Source organism: Aptenodytes patagonicus, chromosome 6, assembly GCF_965638725.1.
Source record: "Aptenodytes patagonicus chromosome 6, bAptPat1.pri.cur, whole genome shotgun sequence".
Taxonomy (NCBI): Eukaryota; Metazoa; Chordata; class Aves; order Sphenisciformes; family Spheniscidae; genus Aptenodytes; species Aptenodytes patagonicus.
This window is the reverse complement of record NC_134954.1, coordinates 45,228,835-45,253,212: the sequence shown is the minus strand read 5'-3', so window position 1 is coordinate 45,253,212 and position 24,378 is coordinate 45,228,835. Positions and strand designations below refer to the sequence as shown.

Sequence of the window (24,378 nt, the reverse complement as noted above, 5' to 3'; positions counted from 1 at the left end):
CCCAGAGCTGAGAAAAAGTATCCCAGGTAACTGAAACCAAGCAGACTAGTACATGAACACAGTAAGTTACTTGCTTTCCCGATTCTTCCAGGAAGAATTCTATGAGAAATTTCACAGTAACTGTAGCTGGGAAAGAGCTTTCTGATTTCCCCATGTATCCTGATCAGCACTCACCTCAGATTAGCTTTCCTTCTCATAGTCTGTCAGCAGCCCTGAGATCAAGGAGATTAAAACACCCTGGTAACTCATTAATGAACCAGGACTCTCTGCAACAGCTGTACCAAAAATGGCCCGTGTTTGGCTGCATCTTAATTCTTTGCCATCTCCCCTCTGCTCATCAACACCTGCACACATTTGGGACCCAGTATAAGACTCCTGAATTCAGCTCTAAGCAACCAGTCTGCAATGCACATGTCTAATGCTCTGCTGGTGTGGAACCAGTATGCTGGTAATCCTGTTAGTAATGGCAGAAGCTCCCTCTAGGAAATTATAACAAATAGTCTTAAACAATTCCTTTTGTTGACAACTTTATCCAAGAAACCATCTTCCCTGGAGACTTCACTCAACTTTTGACTAATCCCCTCCTTCCCTCAGGAGCTCTTTTGTTGAAGGAGATTGTAGGCAAACCCCAGGAATGACAGGTCTCTGTAAGCCTTGGATCAGCCTCTACATTCTTTCAATTGTCAGTCCCCATCTGTCCTGTTTGTACATCAATCTTCTGGTCCAGGGATCTCTCTATTAAGTGACACATGGCTGAGTTTATTCTGCAAGTCCAGTGTCCAGACTGCTGTTACATCTTCGTTGCCAAGTCAATCTTTCTGACATTGCTTTCTGAAAAACAAAAGGCAGGACATCTGCACAATTTCATTCTCTTCTACTGAAAGGTGATTTTTAAAAATGCCACCCCCCCTGACCAGTCTATGCCCTTGTTTTATACTCTCAAAGATTTTGCTTCATTTTGTCAATATCAAGAGTTATTTCAAAGGTCCTTGGTGTAATGGAGGGCAGAATCTGCCGCTGTTGCAAAGGAGTTCTGTTAGGATGAAAATCCATAGCCTAAGTCCTGAATCAAAAGGCAAAATAAATCCTAATTCCAAATATTCTGCAGGGCTAGTGACTTCGGTTACTTTGCTTGTTAACAGTTGGTTTAAAACAAGCTCTAATCTTCCTGCATATTCAACTACACTTAGCTAGTACAGTAGCGCATACGTATATGAGGCATTGCATTATTTATCTGCATTTTGAGAGGCAGCATGAGAACGGAAGCAGATTCCGATGATCCATACATTCCTCCTCAGCAGGTAGAGGGAAAGAGGTGGAATAGGGTAGAAAATGGATGGAGTGTTGGCATGCAGTGTATATCACCTTGGGATAGACGCCTGGCACTATCTCTTCCCTTCCTGAAACCAGAAGGAGAACAAGGAGAAGACTGTGATGATGTTTTGTCCCTTGCTGTGTCACTCAGGGCCCATGGATTCATGACTGAGCCTGGTACGTTTAGTTTTTTGGTTTTGTCTATTTTTGTAACTTAACTCAGGTTGGCCAATGAAGGAAGGCTGGCCAGTTTCATTATGTTCCCAGGAAATTCCATTCTCTCATGTGCCAGTGTGAGGCTGTTGTGCTTTAGATGCCTATCTACCTATCTACCTCTGATTAGATTCGAAAAAGCATACAGAACCCCCTGCTTTCCATTGGTAGCCTATTAAAATGACAACAAAAATTACTATTTATTTCATTTATAACCTTGCTTGCAAGTCTGAATCCAGATGCCTTTTTTAAAAAGAGAATTAATAATATGAACACCTTCACTTATAGAATGTTTTCCTGTAATGAAGTGCAGAAGAAAACTTGAGTTGACATTTAAGCTTGTTCAGTATGTTTTGTAAGCAGCTTAAAAAAAGGGACACAATCACTTTGAGGCCAGGTTAATATAAAAAAAAAAATGTTTAAGAGTATCTCCTACTATTTTCATGGTTTCACTATTTTAAATTATGTATTTGTGAAATACTCTCAAAATCAGTTAAAAGTGGCCAAATCCAAGTTCATTGAACACTGAAGCATGAGTGCCCTCCTCAAGTGAGTTGTCCCAGAAGCCATAGTGGAACTGACAACCAGCTTTTTTGGCAGGATTAGTTCCTCCCTGATCACAGAGAGGGAACAGCCTCCCTGTCTGCACTTAGCTGAGCAGGTGAGCAGGGAATGTATTCAGGCTGCCTCCAAAACCCAATCTGGCCACAGCGCTGGCAGCATCAGGTCCTTCTCAAAAGGACTCGAGGCTGTCCTGTCTGCCTGCTGTCGTCTACACGATGAGGACAGATGGGGTAGAGAGAGGCTGCGAGACCAGGCACTGAGCGCTGGGACCTGATCCTATAGCAGGTACATGCCATCTACATGCATTTGAAAGCACAGACGGGTAGCTGAGGTTTGCTCTGCTATCACAGCTAGGTTGCCTCTTAGCTTGGCAGACAATAAGACAGTCAAACTAATTTGGCCTCAAGATCAGTTTCCAGGTCTGCTCTGCAAGCACAGACCCAGCTGGTGACATCAACTGGACACATGCTGTTAACAAATGCACAAAGTAAACAAAGAGACAGGATATAATAAAAGGGTATTTTCTGGGAATTTCTTTCAATAACAGTGATTTTAAGTAATCTTTTGGTCTTCTGTAACAAAAAGGAGATGAAAAACGTTGATGCTGAAGCATCATTTTGAGGTGTGTCTTATTAAAATACTGATTAATTAAAACCAAGGATGTTACGAGCTAAGGAGATTTTGCCTAGCTCTGCTCGGGTTCCATTGCATGTGAAACCAAAACAAGTAAGCTATAAAATGTGAACGCAATAGACAAGGACAAAGGTGAACAAAGCAATTTGGTCAGTTTAAGCAATGGGGAAATGAAGCAATATTTTGACTGGGGAGGCATCAGAGGAAAGGGCACTGGTCTGAGACTTGGGAATATGACAAAACAAACCCAAACCTCCCGTGATACCACTGAGCATTGTGCATTGGGGGCCACTGGCTTGCTGATCTCTTCTCTCTGAATGTGAGATTTTCCACTTTGTCCTCAGCCTGGGATGTGGTCATCCAGCCCTGGGTATCAGTTCTGTTTTCCCACCTTCAATAAACAAAGGAATTCATATGCTAAGGATGATGGCTGCAGCTTTGACAGTGGCAACTACGCGCTTAGCCAAGAATTAGCCAATCATCCCTCCTTTCTACCAAAACTTGCTTGAACCTCCTGAGAGATGGCCTTTTCAGTAAGAAGCAAAGAGGTCACAGATTTCAGGTTGCAGTCTCACTCCTGGAACTGTGAGCACCGATTGTCCTGTGGAAAAATCGGGTTAAAGAGAAAGCTGCAAAATGGTCCTTCTCCTTCACTGTGCTACTTTCCTAATGCTCTCCTGTGACATTAGCCACAATATAAACTAATTCAGGATCCTATTTCTCACAGGTCCGTTCCTTCTGAATTTTTTTGAAAATGATTTCTTTAATCTAGGCACCCTTCTCTAGAAATCTCATCTATGGTTTCTTTTCCTTTTTCTTTTTCTTGGAGCAACCAGCAAAATATTATTGGTAGAACAGTGGTGGGAATGCAACCCGCTAATCAAAAGGATTCAAATGGATCTACGCACTGCCAAGCTCTCTCCTTCCCACCCAGCAGAGGGGGGAAAAAAAGAAAAAGAAAAAAGAGATAGAGCGAAGGCAGGGAGCTTCTCTCCTTCAGCAATCTCACAAATGCAAAACCTTCCACTCCAGTGACTCCTCATTAACTTACCAAATCTGACAGTCTAATTATTGTAGCTGCTTCACGCTTAGAATAAATAAATACTAAAGTGGGTGTTTAAAGAAATTGAGCAGTGAAATTCAGTCATCTAGACAGTCAATAGAGAGAGAGTTTATTTTAAATTTTTATATTCTTATGTATTTATATCATTCTAGGAAAGATAATGAGATAGTTGTCTTTCAGGCTAATTGAGTTCCTAGGCTCATGGTTGCTTGCTGTCACAATCTCAAACTTAGCTTTAACTTTTGTGCCTTAGAAATCTGATCACTACACCCCCATTTGCTCTTTTCTGCTGATAACTGGGTGAAGGCAGAAGTGCACCTGAGGATGGCAAACATGGGAGTTCCAGTCCGGATGTGTTTCACAGCAAACAAGACAACTAAATCTTCTCAGATTTGCATTTAAGAGTGTTAAAGGGAAAGTGGAAGTTAAAGAAACTTCAGATACAACTTGCAATTAGACAAAATACAGAAAAATGTCTGCTAACCTCTGATGCAATAGCGTCTGCCTCCATGAAGGGTATTAACAGCACTCCCCCCCAAGAGCAGTTCATCTCCCTGAACAATAAGACCTTTATAGAGATTCTCTGGCCTGAGTTCAATGGGAGTCAGAGCATTTGATCCATGTCTGTAGGACTTTGTTTCCACAAGTCATGTGGGCCAAACTTTGCGCCAGTTGTGCTTTTGCAAGAGCATGAGCTGGGGGGTGAGCAAAGGAAACCTTCCTTCTTTTCCCATCTTCCCCTTCGCCCTGTGCTCCTAAACAGGGCCCAGCACCTGCCAGCATGATGTCTGCTCTAAGCCGGCGCCCGGGGAAGAGCTTAAGCAGGGCAACATCTCCAGAGGCCCGTGCCCTTGGCACGCATCTGCTGTGATGTTGCAATGGCTCTTTCCTAGCATGGTGGCTTAATGACATAATACAGAACTTCAGTGTCCTGTCAGTATTTATGCAAGCAGACCTTCCACCACTGTGGAGATCAGGCCAGGTGAAGTGAGGGGTGTTTTTCCCGAGTTAAGTGAAGATTTGCTTTATCACCTCACAGAAAAGACTGCTTCTGGTTCAGGAGTGACAGCTGATTTGCTGCTCAACACCAACTTTGGTTTATTCCCTTATTAAGACACATTATAAACCAGATTCATACACCTGGTGGGAACTTCACTTTCCAGGTGTCTGTATCTGATTTGCAGTGAAGGATATCCATGTGCTGTATACAGAGGTGGCAAAGCACAGAGGTAAAAAAAATGTAAGGGACTATATAAACCTTTTAGCTACGTAGGAGAACCTAGGGAAAGCAGCCAAGCCAAACAAGATGTCCATGAAAGCTAGCTCTTCTTTATATGCGCCCTGTGATAACATCTACCAGCACTGGCCAATCCCAACAGTAGTGGGATTTTTGGTAGGCAATGGCTTGCAGCCTTAACCTCCTCATTGCCTACACTTGCTTTGCATTAGTTTAGCTGCAACAGGCATTAAAATGACAGTGCTCTGTCAACATCAAGCCTCCCTCCTCCTCCTTGTCTCTGAAAAGCTGTAAAGCGGTCTGTTTTAGGAGAAGCGGTACAGTGTCATCGCCACCTGGCACACTGGTTTTGAATTGCTGGGGGGAGGTAACAACCAGAAACCAACCGTACCCAAAAAGGACCAAGTCCCTCCTAGTCAAAGCCACGATCACATCCACGCAACATACAGTCCTCCTCACGGAGCACAAATTGGACTTGATAACTAACTAACTGCTGTGCTGATGGTATGCCCAGGGTCAAATGTCTCCTGAACTGTGAGAAAGGTCTATGCTGAGCCTGGACATCGGTCCGATGGGGACAGGATCTGAGGTGCCAGCTCAGGCCTCCCTGGCCCGTGTGCCTGGGTTGTTTGGCCAGAGCTCTTCTTGCAATGTTTTTTTGGGAGCACACTGGTACTAACCCCAAATCCCACTGCTCACCCTCCCTGCTTGCGAGCCTGCTCTAAAGCATTCGAGGGCAAAAGAGAGAGAAAATAAACCAAGTCTATAACTAAGAATAATAAGCTGCAATTGTTACTGTGTCTGACCTGTCTGACAGCAGAGTGGGATACCTTCCTAGAAGACCCTTTGCACTTCAGGACTGACAATGAGTTGAGAGCACAGCTCATGCTTTCTTGATTCAAGGATCTCATCTTTCTTCCAGGAGTGATTAATTGGACAGAAAACATTCTGCTTTAGCAGGTGGCAAAGGGTTAGACTGAAGTTTTATCAGAGCTGCTGTAGTGCAGGACTGCACTGCACAAAGATAATTGTCTCAGGATTGGCTTAGGCCAGAAAAAGGACAGCAAATGCTCCAGTTTTACGAAAGGTCATCACTGCCATCCCTTAGGCTACTAGCCACAGTAGAAGGAAACTAGAGAATCCCATGCTCCTTTCCTTCATTGCCATATCCAGCAGTGCTGGTGGCGTGTATAGAATTAAGGCCACCAAGACAATGAGTGGGGTTTGAACCTGGGCCTTAGCAGCCCCTTCTAGCGCTAGAGGCACAGGATCGAGCAGCTGTAGGAGAGGCCCATCTGTGGACCAGCCCCACTCAGGGACAGAGAGTCTTCCTCTCTTACAGCGTGGGCTGCTCGTTTTTTCTAGCACTTTGCATCCAGATGAGCATAAGCAACAGCAACCTGTTCTCCTCTGCAGGAGCTGACCGCCAGGAAGCAAAGAGCCCCTTGTTCCCTCTCCCCCTTCTCAGGGGGAGCAGCCAGCCTCTAGCCTTTAGCATTCCCCTCAGTAATGAGAAACACACTATTTGGAGGGGTACTTACCTTCGAAACACTGATTTCTCCAATCATTTTTTCCCAGTAATTGACCTTTGAAAAACATCCTCTGGCTTCCAGCTTGTCATAGCAACTTATAAAAAGGACAGTTATGGCTACAATTATTTCATAAAAATAGAAAATAATTTCTTACGGGAACCTTTTATTTGCTCAAATGTTGTTTCCTGCTTACTCTCTCACACACCTTGGGATCAACCCCCTCCTCCTTTCACCTTTCAACTCCAGTTCATTCTTTGCCTTTCTGCTTTAACTTTCTCCTTCAGAGGATGGGGACTAATAGCCAGCATCCTCCAGAACAAAGTGGAAACAGAATATATTTAAAATTTGCACTGTGTTATCATAGCAACCAGAATTTTAAAATTATACAGTTAAATTCCAAAATAGTGTGATGCCAAAATGACACAAGAGAACAAATGTCTTACACGATTATGGCAGTAGGGATGGCTACATGGGAAATTATTCAGAATTGCCTAATTTTTACAGGCTTAATGAGTCACTTATGAATATGGTCTTGCATGATCATACTGTACTTGTTTCAGCCCTGTGCACTTTGATTCTGTTCCCAACACATTGGTTGCTATGATAACGCCATGCAGTTTCCTGTCCACAAGGTACTTCTTGCCGCAATATGGGGGATAACAAATATGGGATGGTGCATAAACCCAGGTGAAATGAATCTGTCCCCTCTCTGGCAGCGTGTCGGAGAGATTGACACATTATGCCAATCTGTTTTCTCATTCCTTCTATTTCTCCTCACTCTCTCCCTTTCTCTCACACTGTCTGTCTCTGTACCTGTTTTTTTCCACACTCTCTCTCTCTCGGCACTGACACTTTCATCTTCTCCCTTGGGGATTGGAGATGTCACTGCGGGAAGTGCTTGTCCGCCTCTCCGGCAGCAGCAGAGCCCTGTGGCTTTGACAAACCTCATTTAATTGGGAGGAAGCCAGGAGGGTTTGAAAGAACTGAAACATCCACGAAACTCCTTTTATCAGGCATAATTTAAACTCTGCATGGAAAAAACCCTATATGTATAAAGAAAAGTCAACTTCCCTCCTGCTGTGTGTGCTCCCCTCCTCCCCCCCCTCGGCACAGGCAGGCTCCTGCGAGATTCCATCTTTTCATTTTTCTAAAAGTGTCAAAGTAGATTTGTGCTCTGTGGCTGGGTGAACAGAAAAGGAATGCAGATGTCTCTCACTCATGCACATACATACACACACAGAGCACCTTCTGAAGGGCGGTGGTTTGGGAGAGATGCTAGCTGGCTGCTCCTTCACTTGGGATGTGTCGCAGGAGCCAGAAATTAAGTTTTCAAATAGCTTGACAACACAGTCCAAGAAGGCTTCTTCTTAATTGCCCCTATCTTAAAAAAAACCACCAAACTAACTAGTGTAGTGGGTGCCCAGGAGGCAACAAGGAATGCGAGGGCTCTCTGGCCTGTTGCCCAATAGGAGGGAGCTTTTCCTAGTGAGGAACAGAACCTGTAGCTTGAGAGACCCTGTGTTTATTGTCAGCTCAGGGCAGGAGAGGCAGATCTGTGTGTATGCAGCTGTGTGCTTAAGAGAAGGGAGCAAGGGAAGAAGAAAATAAAGCAGGTAAAACTGAGGGAGAACTGGTGCGACAGGGTATGAGGAACAGCTGTTGTCTCTGAACATCAAAAGGGAGCAGGAGGAGCGGTCCAAGGGAATTGGGGCTAGCACATCATGCTGAGCAGCTGGGGATTCAGGACATCAGGAGGGACCAGCGTGTGAGTTACACTGAATACACAGTATGAGCCCACCCGAGGGAAAGCTCTGGGCCCCTGGGGTTACAGAATGGGGGAGAAACGACCTGTCAAAGGATATACACCTCCACTTTGTAAATGTACTGTGGTGGCAGCCCATCCAGGTCCCCTTCTAGTATTAACACTGTGGTCAAGTGGAAGAAAACAGAAAAAACAAGCTGTCAAATTTGCAATGGGATGTACACTTTGCAGCATACAGGAGTGGGGAGGGAGGGCAGGCAGAAAAGAGACGTCTGGGTGAATGGCAGAGACTTTCAAAGTACAGAAGAAACTCATAATAAATAGCATGTGAAGTAGCTCTTTCTTGGTGAGATTAAATTGAGAGTTAACTTACCAGCAGGAACCTGGTAGAGCTAAGGAGGCAGAGGGCTGAAGAAGCCGTGAAGAAGTGCATCTTGCACAGAGATCTGGCCTTAAGGGAAGGCTGTAAGCATCCTGGAGACCAAATCCTCCACTGCTGGCACCCTGCTCAGCCTAGGAAAACAGGAGAAAAAATAGCATAGGAGATGAGCACAAGCCAGAAAGCTGGAACCAGAACTTGACCCAGCCCTTCTCAAAGCTTGCGGGAGAGATAGTGGAGGGACACAGGGGAGCTGGATAAACCCACTCCAGCTATATAGCTTTCCAGGACATTTGCTTTTCCATGTGAGTTTGATTATGTTGGAGTATATGCATCCAGGATTTCAACTCAAACTCATGTTTTCAGAGGAATTTTGAAAATAAATTGTTACTTTGTAAAAAGAAGGTTGTAAGTAAAAGGGAAAATGCTGCTGAGGAGACTATATTTTACATGTTGTAACTGGAATGTCAGAGGTTGGTGTCACCAGTGTACAGTGACAATGCAAGTGCACAAAATAACCTGACTGGCCTGCTGAGCAGACCAGAGGTCAAAACTAAAAAACTAAAGAAAATACCATTTCCCCTTTTCCTACCCTAGTACCAGTAGTGCAGCTGGTTGTAAAATGTGTTGAGGATTCACGGAGATGAATCTGTTTCTCAGGATGAGTGCTTAAAATAGATGTAATACACACATGCTCCATGCCCAGCAAATACCAGTGCCAAGTGGCTGCTTTCTAGAGGAGCACACAGCTGGGGACAAGGAAGTGGAAGAGAGAAAACAAACCAACAAGGAAACAAATAAAAATAGTCATTTAGTTTTACAGCTTTTACTTTGTTTGTTTGTTCTGATCATGTTTCAGCATCAGGAGGCCCATCAGAGCACAGCCTGTTGTGCTTCCTCCCTTGGCCCCCACCGGTGCTTCCCCTCCAAGTGACATCAGGTGCCAGGATCCCCCTGCCCCTGCACTCCCCCTCCCTACACAGGACATTTGACATGCTGACATTTTTGTTCTGAGGAGATAAAATGTAAAAAAAAGAAGGGAAAAAACACATAGAGAGAGAGAGATCCTGAGAAACAGATTTATACCTCACTGTGGTAGGTAACTGCTGAATTCTTACCTCCAGCAAAATAGTTCAAGCCCCTGCTGCCTTGGGGAGCAGGGATGGGATAGGGAGCCAAAGCGTCCAGCCTGAGGCTGCTTGCTAGAGCTGTACCACAGGCTGCCCTGCCTTGGCAGGGTCTTACTGGAGACCCTCTGCCCCCTTGGTCCCTGGTGCTGCAGGCTCCCACGCTGGGCAGCAACATGGTTCGGTGCTTCCCACCATGGCTCAGGCTTCCTGGTGGTGGCCGAGTTCTGCACAGAGCTCCCCTTTGATTTCTTAATTGGCCATGGAGAGTCATGGCTGAGCGGTCTGTATGAAGCAGCTCTTCCCTTCTCGAGAGCCGAGCATGCCAAGGCAAGCCGTTTGGCCATACTGGCATAAGGACTCTGTAACACAGAGTTGGAGCTGGCTCACATGCAGCCCAGAGCTCTGCCGCAGAGGTACTGGGCCAGCCCATCAGTATGGGGCTGTAATGGGGCCTGTCAAGGGATTATGGCCAAAAAGCAGAAGTGCAGTACAGCAGAGTTGCAAGGAATATAGTTATTTCTTTGTTTAGGCTGAGAGAGGATTTGTTCTGTTCCAGGACCTGTGTTATCAGGGTTTGGGACATGCTGAGCTTTGTGTGTTTCTGAAGATGTGCGTGACAATGGCTTGCATTTCAGCAACCTGTGCTTTGCTGAAAACTTCACCATGTTTGTTCAGCCATTCAGAACAGTGTCTGGGAAACCCAGCTCTGAAGGGCTGCACACTTCCCTCCGAGCAGGGCTGGATCCCAAGCAATGAGCTGAACAGATAATAAACAGCAGTGATGAAAAATGTGGTTACGTCCTCAAAGAACATTTGATTCTTGACCTGTGCAGGAACACAATTCTGAGGACGAATCCTGTCTAGTCTTTTCCTACATATCTATAAAGCCTGTTGTATGCCTCAAAATCAGTATTGGGGGGGATTCAATTTTAATGACTCTCTGAGCTAGGTTAGGGCACTTTGCCTGATTATAAATTTCTTTCACTGATACATATATACATTATGTATCTGTGTGCGTGCGTGTACATATATATGCTTGAAAAATACTCCCTTCTCTTAGTACACTGGGGAGTGATTGGGCGGTGTTGGTGTGCCTGGTCAAGCCGAGGTATGTAACCATGGCCCTAGTCTCATAGCTTTTGGCCACTGAAGAATGTGATTTTTCCCCTCCTAACTAATCACAAGATTATTTCATTGTCTCGTGAAAATGCTGTCCTAGCACGTCTTCCTTACCACTGTTGAGCAACGTTCCTACAGTCTGTTTCCAGAAGTGAAAATTGGGACAGTGCAAAGTCTGTCTTCAGTCTAGGCAAGAGGGCCTGGGAAAGTACGACCTTCTGAATTGATCTGTGCCCCGCAAAAAGCGGCTCATAATGCCACTGAATCACTGCTTATGTGAGAATAATCACTCCTCTTGTAGTAGTGATTCCTATGTAGTAGTGACTCCAATCCACTATGTGCCTACCTCTACTGCGATCTCTCGAAATCTGTTGCTTAACTGATGTTAGATCTGCTTGTTACTACAGAGCCACCCTGCTCTTCCTGAGCTTGCCAAAAGAGCTCATTTCAAGTTAAATGATTGCATAAAGAAACAAATAAACCCAGAGGCGATTTTGACATTGCCGTTATAGGTAGCTTACCTGTCACAGATCACTTGGAGTCTCTGAGGTCTCCTGGAAGCAACCAGTTCTAGAAAGTGTAATATGCAATCACAGGATTAAATGAAAATCAAGCCAAAAACCATTCTTTGAGCCCTTAAAAAAATGTGTGCTCAGAATTTCAAAGGGCCCTATACAATCTGTCATCATAGTATTTTTAAATATACATTATTCCTATAGGACTTGAGTACCAGCACTGATGTTAATAAGGCGGTTCCAGTTCTGTAACCCTTTCCTTTCATACATCTGTGAATACAGACCCTGGGCCTCCTTCTGTTACAGTGCGAGTCTTAGCTCTGACTTCAGTAAAAGCAGTATCAGTCCCTAAACCCTTCACATGAAGGAAGCGGAAAGAGGTTTGCAGGCCTGTTTCCCCAGCAATCGGCTTACCGAGGGGCTGCTGAGCTTCATGTGTTGCCCTGTGGGCACATGGGGCTTTTCTGCATGGATCTGGCAGAAAGACTGGGGACGGAGCAAAGGCACTTGGGTCCCACTCTCTTCTTGCCCACTGCTCTTGCTGTCAATCCCTCACTAAGTTTGTTGTTTATCAAGTTAACCATTTTCATGCAGGCTTTGTACTTACTGATTCAAACACCTCTACCAGACTGGAACTTTGCAGAGTTTGCAGTTTTGGGAAGGCTGTGGTGTTGTTGCCATTTTTCAAGGACACATTTCTAAACATTGTGGAAAATGTAGCGGAATACATTCCTCAGATGTTTTCTTACAAAGCATGAATTTTCTCAGGCTTAGCTATGAATGAATGGCTTAAGCCTGGAAGATTTCACCTTAGAGCTGATCAACACAGACATTTTCTTGCATCAGAAAGGCTGTAATTTCTACCCAGATATATTTTCCCGAGCACCATTTCTGACAGCAGAGGTGAACAGTGCTCTAGCCATGGAAAGGAGAGCTGGAAGGGTGCTGTAGACCTCTCTTCCAGCCCAGCCCGGACAAGCATTCCCCGCGGCAGCGAGACCACCAGGAGGCAAGCACCACTGGTCTGTTGCCAGTAGACTCTGAGCTCGGCTGGGGCTTATGCTGCACCGTCCAAGAGCATCTGCCCTCCCCTCCTGCCCGGAAGCACCAGCCACATCATTCAGGGACAGAAGCTGCCAGCTGTGAGCAAAGCGGGAGTCCCCTCTGCCTTCGCCTGCGTGGCCATTTCCAGAGTGCCAGGCCCAGGGGCTAAGTCACTCAGTGTCTGACTTGATGCACAGACAATTTGAAAAAGTGCAAATGACTGAACTTCCAGCACTTAACCTTTCCGACAGCAATCTTTCACCATTAAGCCAGGCAAGCAGGTTGTTAAACCTGTCTATCACAGGGTAAGTAACAGTTCACAATTGAAGTGTTCTCCTACACCCAAATACTAAGGTAATTGCTAAAGCAGTAAATGGCAATATAACCTGGGGCAGGATTCATGACTCTCTAGGTGCCAGATCACTGGAATTATTGCCAATATATAGAAGTTATATATTAGTATCTTGAATAGCCCCTTCCCAAATCAGTCACCGAGATTAACTCTGGCAGAACATTCCTCTTGAATCACTAATAACATTTTCTCTGGATCCTCTTTCCTTCATTTTTCCCCCTCGACTGTAATAAAAGTGTAGAAATAAATTGTCCATATTGAGTAGAGATGTAAAGTCTCCAGGCAGAATAGCAGAAAAACAATTTTAAAAATGGTTTGGAAAGGCATAAGATTTTTTTGTATGAGGTAGAAATTTTTACCTCTTTGCAGGGCTGGCCAAAAACTTTCAGATGTTGTAACTTTCTGCCAGAAAATTTTGATTTGTGAGATGGAAACATTCCATGACAATATATCCATTTCCTTTAATATTTAATAAAAATGTCAAGATGACTTAAATATTGTACTTTAACGCTACTGAAATCTTTTAACATTAATATTCTTTAATGAGTTTAACATGAAAGTTAAAAAATGCACGTTCAGTTGATAACAGCAGGGCAAAATGCTTCAATGATATCTAAGTGAAATGTCACTTTGTTTTTGTGGAGTGCATTTTCAGGATTAACATTCCAAAGAGGAAATAGGATTTTCTTTACATTACAGACAGAAGTATCAGCTTGCTTACTGGGAACTGGGAGGAATACCCGAATTACAGTCTTCGCTGTCTTAAGCAAGCCTCTTGACTTAAATTTATCATTTATATAACATGGAGATTAATAATTATCTACAAGGGGTAGTGTAAGAGCCAGTGAGCCAACTACTGCCATCCCTGTCCAAACACATCTCTCAGTGGAGAATTCTGCTTGAGTGAGGACTGCCAAACTTGCCACTTCGAGTATACAGAGCTTTGATTATAAATGGAAGATATGGGTAAGAAAACAGTGTGTCTCTGCCCAAGGATTTAATGCAGTTAACTAATCCACTTTAAATCAGTTCAGATTAATCTCCTGACTGACCCCATATAGACAAACCCTTAGACAATGCCGAGGCCCCATTGTGTCGAGCAGGGTAAGAACAGAGCAGTAAATATTTTACTACTGTAAGATTAAGACCAATCTAAAATTGTAAAACAACGTAAACAGCAACTCCTTGAAGGTAAAAGATAAAGAATATTTGGATATCATTCCAAAAAGTGGATAAACTACTGATTTAATCATCTTACAATGACGATACAGACATAAAATGATGGGATTGTGTAGGGCTGATTGGCTTTTTTAACAATACAAGTAGATCTGAAAGGTAGCGCTTGGGTTTGTTATTTTCTATCTGTATGCAAGGCAGTGTGTGCTAATAAGGAAATACCTTCCTATATGAAAACCCAGGTGGAAATGGCTAATGAACTGATAATGAGGCAAGCAAGCCAAAGGACAAAAGTTAAACTTTCCTAATTGATGAAGAGAAAGAAAGAGGATGCCAAGTGCTGCTGGATGAAGGCGCTGGGGTTGCAGGCTCACAGAGAAAATTTCTCTCATTAGTGAAATCTCTGTGGCTGCAGGACAGAAGCAGAGCTCTGTCTGTGTGGCAGGCTGGAAACTGCAGTGTGTGCCCAGTGCCAGACAGATAGGAAGTTTCCCTACAGCCTGGCCAGCATATATTGCGCATTAGTTACGGTGCTGCTCTTCCCTTTGGGATCAAAGCCACACGCGGTTTATTATGACAATAAAAATTTCATCGTTTAAGAATTCAGTTTCCAACCATCCCATTTGTTAAATGAAGCATCAGCATAAAAAGTGAGATTAAAAAAAGAAGGGAAAAAAATAAGCACTCGGAGTGCAGACTTCATCTGCATTCTCAAAAATGTCATTTTAAGTTTGCGTTTCAGAGCCTGCTGCTTGTTGCCTCCATCTGCTGGTGACATTTTGGAAACGCAACAGATACTAAAAACCTGTGCTCGGGAGCAGAAGTTGACTCTGGAAAGCTTCTAAATCTCATTCAGCGTAGCAAAGCCTGCAGATATGTGAAAAACTAGGCTTAATTTAAAAGCCATTGCTGCAACTGAAAAAGCCCAGTGTAAAACCTGTGTCTGCTAAGTGAGATGATACTACCTGCCATAGGAAACTTCATTAGTCAACCTGTGTGATAAATCAAGGAGTAAAGCTCACTCATAGCGAGTTTATCATGTTTTAAACAAATAAGCACTGTTCCCCACTCTTTGGAATCCAAATGTCAGAAAAAGGAAACAAAACCCAACTCGGTACATCGGGCGCTCCAGTATTCCCAGTTTGGCAAAAGCACTAGCTTAATGTCACGGGCTGTGATTCCTAATCCTTTCCTGCCCTTGACCCCTGCTGTCTAGATTCAAACTTGTAACCATTAATGGGGCTGGATCAAAACACTGGCCTTCTGGTGTCACCAATGGTGTTTAGAGGGGATTTAAACTCCCTGCTTTTCAGTGCAGTGAAATGAACACAGCAGTAGATTAATGCAAGGATTTGAGCTCACACAGCATGAGAGCTTTCAAAAATAGTGTTAACAGAGCTACAACTGCCTCTTTCAGAGGAAGCAAAATGAGGGGAACAGAACAAATGAACAAACACAGGGCAAAGCCTTGTCGCTATGGGCAGGGCTCCTAAGCCCGGGGATCCAGGGAGAGGGCCAGCGAGTGCGCTGAGACGTGGGGCAGGAGCTCCCCCACCCCTTCATGTTCTGCAAGAACTGGTTCTCAAGCCAGGGCTGAGGTAAAACCATGCTTTCAGGCCCCATGGCTGCTGTAGGGCTGGCCATGGAAGAGTTGCTCACCCATCCTTCCTGTTCACCTGGGGTCAGGCACAGGTTGAGATTTTGGCAAACTGTAGGCAATGGGCATGAGGCCCATTTCTGAACTTCTTTGTGCAAGAAGGCACAGGGGCATAGGGTGGTCAAATACTCCTTTGCACATTTCATCCCCTGCCAGTTGCCCATAGAGGGGGCAGGGGAGCTGCTCTTCCTCCAGCTGCCCTGTGTGTGCCTGGCTCACAGACCCTACAGCCCATGCTGTATCTCCTCTTCAGACTCCGCAGCAGGATGTGCTCGAGCCCACAATAGCGACAGGAAAACATCTAAAGGTTTCCAGCTTTCATTTCAAAGATTCCTGCTAACCCACCTGGCCCAGGAACCCTTCCAGTAACGTCAGTCGGGCTGAGCCTACACTGCTGAATCCAGTGGGATTTTTGCCATCAGCTTCAATGAGAATAGGATCACACCTCAGTGCTTTGTTTTGCCCGTGTTCGTTCCTTGCCTCGGGTAGAAACCTGTTTGTTTGTTTGCTGCCTGCGCTCACTGCGAACATCAATAGGACTAGCTAAAAGCATTCAAGCCATCAGATTTGGGGAAGTGCTCCAAAGTTTGTTTGCTTATCTGAACCATCCCAGGCACTCAGATTCGCACAACTGGGCTGGAAATAACCTCAAGAGAGAAGGTTTTCTCAGGCAGACTCCACAGCTTCCACTCTGGCTGAGCGTGTCCTGGGGGGGGGAACAGCACTTGTGCTTCAGGGAAGAGAGAAGTGCACAGGAGCATGTGAATGGCAAATAGCATTAAACAAAGAGACTAATTTGCCTTCTTACCAGCAGCCCCATCAAAGACTGACTTGATTTAGTTCATGACTAGGGCAAATAGTCCAACCTTGTATGACTAATCTTCTTCTATCCAGGCTGGTTTGTATAATCCAGGTGTGAGCCAAGTGCTTGGTTCCAGTATGTGGCTGGAGCAGCTTGGAGTTCCTTAGGCAGGCTCTGAGGAGGGGAAAGGGATGCTGCCTCTCCAGCTGGCACAGCTATTGCCCCAAACAGTGGCTCAGCACCCCTCTCCCATGTGTTTGCTAGCATAGTGGGATGCTCCCACAGGAAGATGTCCTCTAACTCCTGCATTTCTGTCTGCTCTAGCCACAAAAGGCACCAGCATCACAGGATCACGGCACAGCACAGGTCAATTCTGCCCCACTGGAGTCCATTAGGGAAATGTTCTATCAAGCCTGAAAGCAAATCAGACTTGAAAACTGCTTATGATGACTAGACTTGTCTTTACTGGAGCTATTTCCATGCTGCCTAGGTGCCTGTCCTCTCCCTCCCAGCCCTGCCACTGGCACCCTCCACAGCCGCAGAGGACAGCACTGCTACTCAGACAAAATAGAGCTAAGTAGGAGTCACCGCTCAGGGCAGTTCTGGGCACTCACACATTCTCTGTTTTCTGTACTAGTTTCTTTGCTAGCGTAGCCTTAATGCTTGCACTTTTAGGTTGTCCCTCTGTATAGCATTGGGATACCTAACCATCATCACTGAGAGTTTTTGGCCTTGTATGAGCAGATGACTGGCATAAAAAAAAATTCTTTGTGATCAGTTTGTCCCACACACGAGCATTTCTTTCCTCCCAGACTACCCTTCCCAACTTGTAGACTACCCAGCCAAGCCTTCAGCGACTTACAGAAGAATGCGCTTCCTCCAGCTGTCTGCTCTGTGCTTGCTCCCTATCCAAATTAAACTTGCTGTGGACAGCGACACATTCCCATTTCACGCTGGTTTGATTAATGTGTCTCAGCTAATTGTGTGAAGGATTCCAGTCCTTTTGACTGTGAGACCAGGTTATTGTTCAGCCAATCGCGGCTACCATGTGAAAATGGGGGCTGTTTAGTGTTCATGCACCAGAATCAAAGGAGGGGCATCTTGGACTGGGTCACAGAGCAACACCCACTTCTTTGAAAAGATGTTACTATGCTCTACTAAACCTGTAAACCTCTTGCTCAAAGCACGTCTTCTCCCTCCTCCTCTCCCCCCTGCTCTTTTTTCCCCTTCCAGATAGACAGGCTCCCACCACCACCCTCTTAGGTGTAAGTGAGAGAGAATGGCTAGATTGTAGATGGGTGGATTTCACATTCTAGGGTTTTTAATATTTCACTTTTATATTTCTCTTAGAGAATGATCCTGCTGAGAGGCTGAGAATCAGTGCTCATCATTTCCTCCTCACTGACACTTGAATATATTTTCCCAAGAGAAAACATTAAACAAAAAGAGAGAAAGAGAGAAAGGGGGAGAGAGAGAGGGAGAGTGACTGAGCTAGCTTTTCAAAGCATACTTCTCAACCTGCCCACATCAAAATAAGAGACAACTGGCCCTTTGAAGTCCCGGACACAGACTTCTCTACCAGCCCATGTGGAAATAAAAGAAGCCAGCTTTATAAATCACACAGATTTCTCACCTTGCCCACATCAAAATCAGGGACAGTGACCTTTAAAACTGAGGTTTAAAGGCCCCCAAACCAATCTCCATAAAAATAAGGAGAGTTCAGATAAACTGTGTCTCCAGGTATCTGTCAGCTTTTCCAGTCCAAATCAGGAGACATCTGTCCTTTGCACTGAGGAGTGGAGACTAACTACATTGTCAGCACTTGCAGCAATGAAATCTTCCATCAGCTTAACATATACCCAGCGCTCGGTGAGGCAACTTTGCCACGCATGTACCTTTGCTTGTATCCTAGGCCAATCCCAGTGTTGTTGTAGGAGCTACACCACCACTATCGTTAAGTAGCTCAAGAGATTTAGTAACACTGAAGCACAGGATTTTTCATAATGAGAATTACTGCCCCAAAAATTAAGTGGCTAGTGGCTCAGAGAAAAAGCTGGCATTCTTGTGGGTTAAATCCTACCCAGGTTATAGCTGGGGAGCTTGGAAAGTCCTGGCCATGTGTCCTCAGTTGGGACCCCCAATACCTGTGCAAAAGAAGAAAGAAAGTGAGAAGAGCAGTAACCTCTGTCTGCCAGTACCCTGCCTAGGTGTGGAGCTGGAGGAATCGGTCTCAATGGAGAGAGACTGCGGCCTTTACTGTAAACCAGCACAGATTCACACTGCCCTGGCTGGTGCTGGATCTACCACTGCACATAAAGGACACCGACATTTTAGCACTTGATTTTATAGCAGAAAGGGTCCTGCTGAGATTGAATGTTGTTGCTGCTTACGAAGGCATATGCAGCTTCACTGCCAGGTGCCACTCCTGCATGTGTTTGCCAGCCCAGGGGTCACATTGTTCAGCCCCTTTCGCCGCTGAAGATGTCCTCCTGCACCAGAGCTGCACTGGGGACTTACTCTGCCCACTTGCCCTGGCAGCAGCCGATACGCTCAGCGGCAGCACAGGCTGTGAGCTGTGATAGGAACCCCTGCCGTTCTGAGGTGAAAAAGAAAAGCTGGCAGACAGGTCTACTGGCAGGTGCTAGAAAGCAGTCCAGTGTCTCATCCTGAATGGTCCAGAGCTTCAGCAGTGTATTTGGCCTTTATTAAGAATTGTGGACTTCAGAAGCAGGTCCTCACTGAGCAAAGTCTGGGCCAGTAAAGCCTCCTCCAACCTCATTTTAGTTGCTGAAATGCGTGAGATCAAGCATATCTGGATTTCTGTGCCGGTTGCAGTTGCAGATATTTAGTGTTATTATTACTACTTACCACATGCAAAGTGCTTTCTGCCTATTGATATGGATGAGTTGTGCTAAAGAGGTAAAGCCACATATTTAAGAAGAGTTCACAGCATGTGATATGGTATTATAAATCAGTACTGCTAACTCCAAGCATTCAAAGCTTATCATCCAGACAACCCCCAAAATTATCAGATTTCCTTAGAAAACGGTGAAATTTTAACATGAAAAATGTCAGGGTTTTTTATTCACTTTCTCTTCTCCAACATTAGATTCGTCTCACATTAGTTACACTTTGCATATGATAGACAATTCCTTTTCCTTAAAATGAAAGCTGAGATCTGTGATATGGGGAACTTGGCCTCACAGAAACTTGTGATAAGATTACAAGAAAACAGGCATCAGTAAAAAAATACATTAAAGAAGGAAGAAATATAAAGCCTGGCTGTTGTAGTTGTTATGCATCTGGTAGCTAATTGCTTTTCTCACTCACAGTTGGGAAACAACTGTGAGGACAATTACAGCTACCTGGAGAAGACAGCCACAAGCAGGGACTGCATCTCATGGCTGGCACATATTAGCATGATGGTCTGTGGGGGAAAGCGAGCTAGGGTGGCTTGCTGTGGCCCATGTTTCCAAACTGCTTATGGATTCAGCCCACCACAGCAAAGACCAAGGGGTAGGACCTGTAAAATCAGTCTTGGAAGCTGCCCCAAATCAGTCTTGGAAGCTTGAAAGCTCCCCAAAGAGAAGGTGTCTTGCAGCGTTCAGCCATGTGAGGATGCTGGAAGGTGGCTCGCACTGAGGGTAGTCTGACAGCTCTGGATGAGGATGCATTCTTGACTGGTGTATCATGTAAGTAGGGCAGGTCTGCCCAAAGCAACTCTGTGTGCACAGGAAAGAGAGAGGTGGAATCTGAACCTGAATCCAAAATTTGCTCTCTTTTGCTACCCTCTTAGCTTTCCAGGAAGCCACAGCAAAACCTCTAAAATATTCTGCATTGAAAATCCAGGTGTGTGTTCTGAGGTGCCATCCCTGCATTCGTCTAGGCCCTCATTCTTCAAGGTTTCTTGTGAGCCATTGGGCATCAGTCCTAAAGGCATCAGAGGGAGCTGGGGAAGTTCAATACATAGTAACATCATACTCTCCAGGGTCAGCTAAGCACTCTGCCTGTCTTTGGTGAAGAATTTAAGAAAACAGTTTTTTGTGCATGCTTGTACTTTGCTACATAAGGTTTTCAGCAAATGCTTAAATTTTGCTGAGTTGAGGTGTGAAAGCATTCAGAGCACCAATCACTGAATGCCATATGAATATGGATTTATATTTATCTTTTCTGAGTCTTTTCCTTACAAAAGATGCTATTCCATCCCATGAATTTGGATCTATTTTTGAATTTCCAAGATAATGGGGCAAGTGATTTTTTTTTTTCTTTTCTTTTTTTCCCCCTGGACTTTTAATGAGATTCCTTGCCAAACCAGACAATGAGTTATATTTATTTAATTGAAATTAATTATACTCTGGGGATTGTTTTATCTGTTGTGTATCCATCCTAAATCTAGCTGTTAACTCTCTGGTCCATGCCATCAGGCAAAGCAAAACAGCTTCCCTATACTTGCTACTCTGCCATGCTTCCCCAAGCAGGCACTTTTTAGTATAGTGAAAGGTCTTGGTGCAGCTCAGTTCAGTCCACTTTGGAAGAGGCATAATTTCAGACAGAAACATATTTACAATGCCCGTATTTCAGCAAGCGCTTTAAGTTGGTATAAATCATTGTCCTCTCTCTCTGCCCTCTAACTGCTTGCTTCTCCTGTGATGGACCAGATGGAGGAATCAACCTAGCTGATTTTGCTTAGTTTTGTTGGGATGTTATATTTTATGTTTTTTGTAGAGAAGCCTTGTAGTCATTCATTTGGCTCAGCCACAGAAGCACGCTGGTGGCATGCTGCAGCCTAATCCAGCCCACATGAAGTCCTTCTCAGCACAATGTTAATCAATAAGATGGAGTTTTTGAATGCAAAACCTATGCCTGATCTCTTGAAATTTGAACGATGGATCTTAACTTTGTCAGGTTAGCTTACTCTCCATGCCATGAGGAACTGGAGACACTGCAGTTCGTGTTTACTCAGGCCATACTTCCATAACCAGCACTGCCAGCCTAAGTAGCTCCTTCCTCTTTGCCCCCTTCCCATTTGGTCCTGCTCCTGTGTCATCCCTTCATTAGTACTACTAGTCATTAGTGCTACTGTTTGTGCAGCCAGATGATGAACTGGGTAAATAAACTGTTCTCGTTTAGAGTAACCCAGGGAGAAAACCAAGTAACAGGTTCCCCAGTTCATGTAGCCCCACATACAAGTGAGGGGTGACACAGGAGCAGGAATGAGCAGCCAGGGATAGAGATGGGGGATGGAGACTGCTTAAGGTGGCACTTGCATCTGGAAGAAATGTTGGTGAAATGACAGTCAGTCCCGATGATTCAACCGGACAAACACATTTCACAGAATGGGGATTTTCCAGCTATATATCTATACGGTGTTTGAACCAACAGTCCTACGTGGAGATAAGCATGCTGGGTGATACAGACTCATGCCCACAAATGCAGACAGTCTCTAAACCAGTGCAGGGTGCCTCTATTATTAGTACATGAAAGGAACTGACTATTAGAAAACAGTAGGAATCCCCGTGCTGAATCTTACACTCGGCAAAATATCTCAAGTTAGGCATCGAAAGCCTCTAAGGAGCTTTGAAATCTTGGCCTAACACAGAGCCTCATTCCAGGCTGTATAATAACATAAAACCTTCTGTGAAAGGCACTAATTATTTCATGGCTCTTAAAGCTTCCTCATGATTTTTAAATAAGTTTTTTTTGCCTTCTATAGCACAAATCCTATTAATCACGGTATGAGTTATAATACCAGAGAAATGATGATAGGGCTATAACCCTCCAACTGCAAAACCACAGGAAATGTATCCAGAGATTTCAGAGCCATAAGTGGAAGGATACCCTTCATTCACACTCTGGGAAACTGGACCCTGCCCTGGCTTTGAACCCTGTAAGTTGGCCAAGTACGGATTATTTTTTTTCTCAATAATTCTTTTTTTTTTTCACTCTCTATGAAAGAGATATTCAGCGTTTATTTAAATAGACTGAACTCAAGTCTAAGAACTGAACCCACTTCTCTGTCTTTTTATCACATTCTGGCTAAAAGCAGAAAGGATAACCCCACCAGGCAGGAGCGTTTCTGGATGAAGGGATTACGAAGGAAAAATCTGACTTACACAGGCTTGAGACCATGAAGTCCTTTCTCACCACTTTCCAAATTTCAGTTTTCTGTACTTTCTCCTTTGAATACCCACATTTGGGAAACACTCTACGCAGAAGAGTAAATCCCTGGGAGGAAATGTGAAAGGGCAGACACCTACAGAAAAACCCAACAGGAATCTGTAGGTTGACCTTCCTGAAGAGTCAGTAACAGGGTCAGCAAGAAGCAGTCAGGAACATACAGAATCCACTAGTGCTGTTAACTGCCTCAATTCTACCAAGCCGCACCAAGGATGTGGCTCTGTGTTTCAGTTTCCCCAGCAGAAAAAACACCTTAAGAGGCTCCTGAATAAGTCTGCTATCACTCACTGCTGTCTTATAAAGTAATTTCACACTTTCCATTATGCCAAAGCAGTCTCTAGGGCTGCACCATAAACTGGATGATACAAAATGTTCCAAGTTAAAATGAAGAAGGATCTCTGAAAAATCTCAGGGTCTCGCCATTTTCAAGGTAGTTTAACAGCAGTATTAGAGCTCCTTTGTGAGAATATGGTGTGCTGTATCCTACAGTAAGTAAAGGATTTAACAAGAAGGAATAGAATTTGCAGTACCTGCACACCTTTTATGCCTTCTTCAATTTGATGTCACTTTAATTGGCTTTAAATTTTTGATGAGATGACAAACATCAAAGGAAAGTCATTTGATTTACTCCTGTGTCTGTAAGAAAGTTGCCAAATATAAAATGGGTTACAAAGTCTGCTATGAACTTGGCAGACTGGACCAAATTATTTCTGCTATTCACAGGACCTATGCTTAGGACTTCAAAATTAAGTAGAGGGCTGGAGCAACAGATTCTTTTTCTCTCCCATTTCAGGGTATATTTTACTCGCCATCCAGATCTTTGCCAGCTGTTCACGAGTACTAGAAGTTCCTGCAAATATTGGCTGCCCCGGGATCATTTCAACAAATATACAGCCGGCACTCCTGCAAGAAACCCAAGGTATTAACTCATTCATGTACATGACATATATAATATGATTGTTGGGATGGGCAGGGGAGAAAGGAAGAGAGATAATTGTTGGAATGGAAATTTAGAAATCCTGATTTGTAAATGCAGAAATCCCAATATAAGCCGTAAACCCTATATGTTTTGCAGCTCAAGTCTGAAAAGTACCAGTCTGATGTGTAGGTATTGTATACCCACCTCATGTCATCTAGTGAGAGAAAGAGTAAGAGTGTGTGTGTGTGTGTGTGAAGCAAGGCAGGGCATGGGGTGTCTGTATGTATGTAAATAAATACAGGTTTCAGTGAAGGCTGATATACCTCTACTGTATGGTGTTAGGTAGGATGTAGCATTATAAAAATCCCTACCAATTGTGGGAAGTCAGGAAGGTTTCCTTTGGGAAGGGCCATCTTGTACATCCCTGGTCTTGCAGCACTGTTCTAAGCACTTGCATCTGGCCCTTATTGCAAGTTGTATGTAGTATCATTAACCTCATTCAAGTCCTACAGATTGAAACACTTGAATTAAAAAGCTGACAAGTCAAATAAATAGGATGGGAGCAGATTAGAGATTCATCACATTCGCATCCCTCCAGGATTTTAGAAAAAAATAAAGCAGTCAAATTTCTATGCAAGTCTGCTCCCATCTCCTTTTTCTCATCAGCACCATCCACTAAAAAAGCCCTCATCCTTCACCAGCAAGACAAGACAGGTGATATCCTTGGAAAAGAAACCCACTAAGCACCATCTTTTTTTCCAGCATCAGACAATTTGTTTCAGGTCTCTCT

The 24,378-nt window shown here is 44.3% G+C and overlaps 1 protein-coding gene across 1 annotated transcript in view; it reads right to left on the bottom strand.

The window, feature by feature from the left end:
- Positions 1-3,215: 3,215 nt before the first annotated feature.
- CDK15 (cyclin dependent kinase 15) overlaps positions 3,216-24,378 on the bottom strand; it is a 34,822-nt gene continuing 13,659 nt past the window's right edge. Inside the window, 5 exon segments of the mRNA XM_076340739.1 lie at positions 3,216-3,325; positions 8,692-8,831; positions 11,468-11,516; positions 18,573-18,636; positions 23,479-23,572. Coding sequence (XP_076196854.1) covers positions 3,216-3,325; positions 8,692-8,831; positions 11,468-11,516; positions 18,573-18,636; positions 23,479-23,572 — 457 coding nt within the window.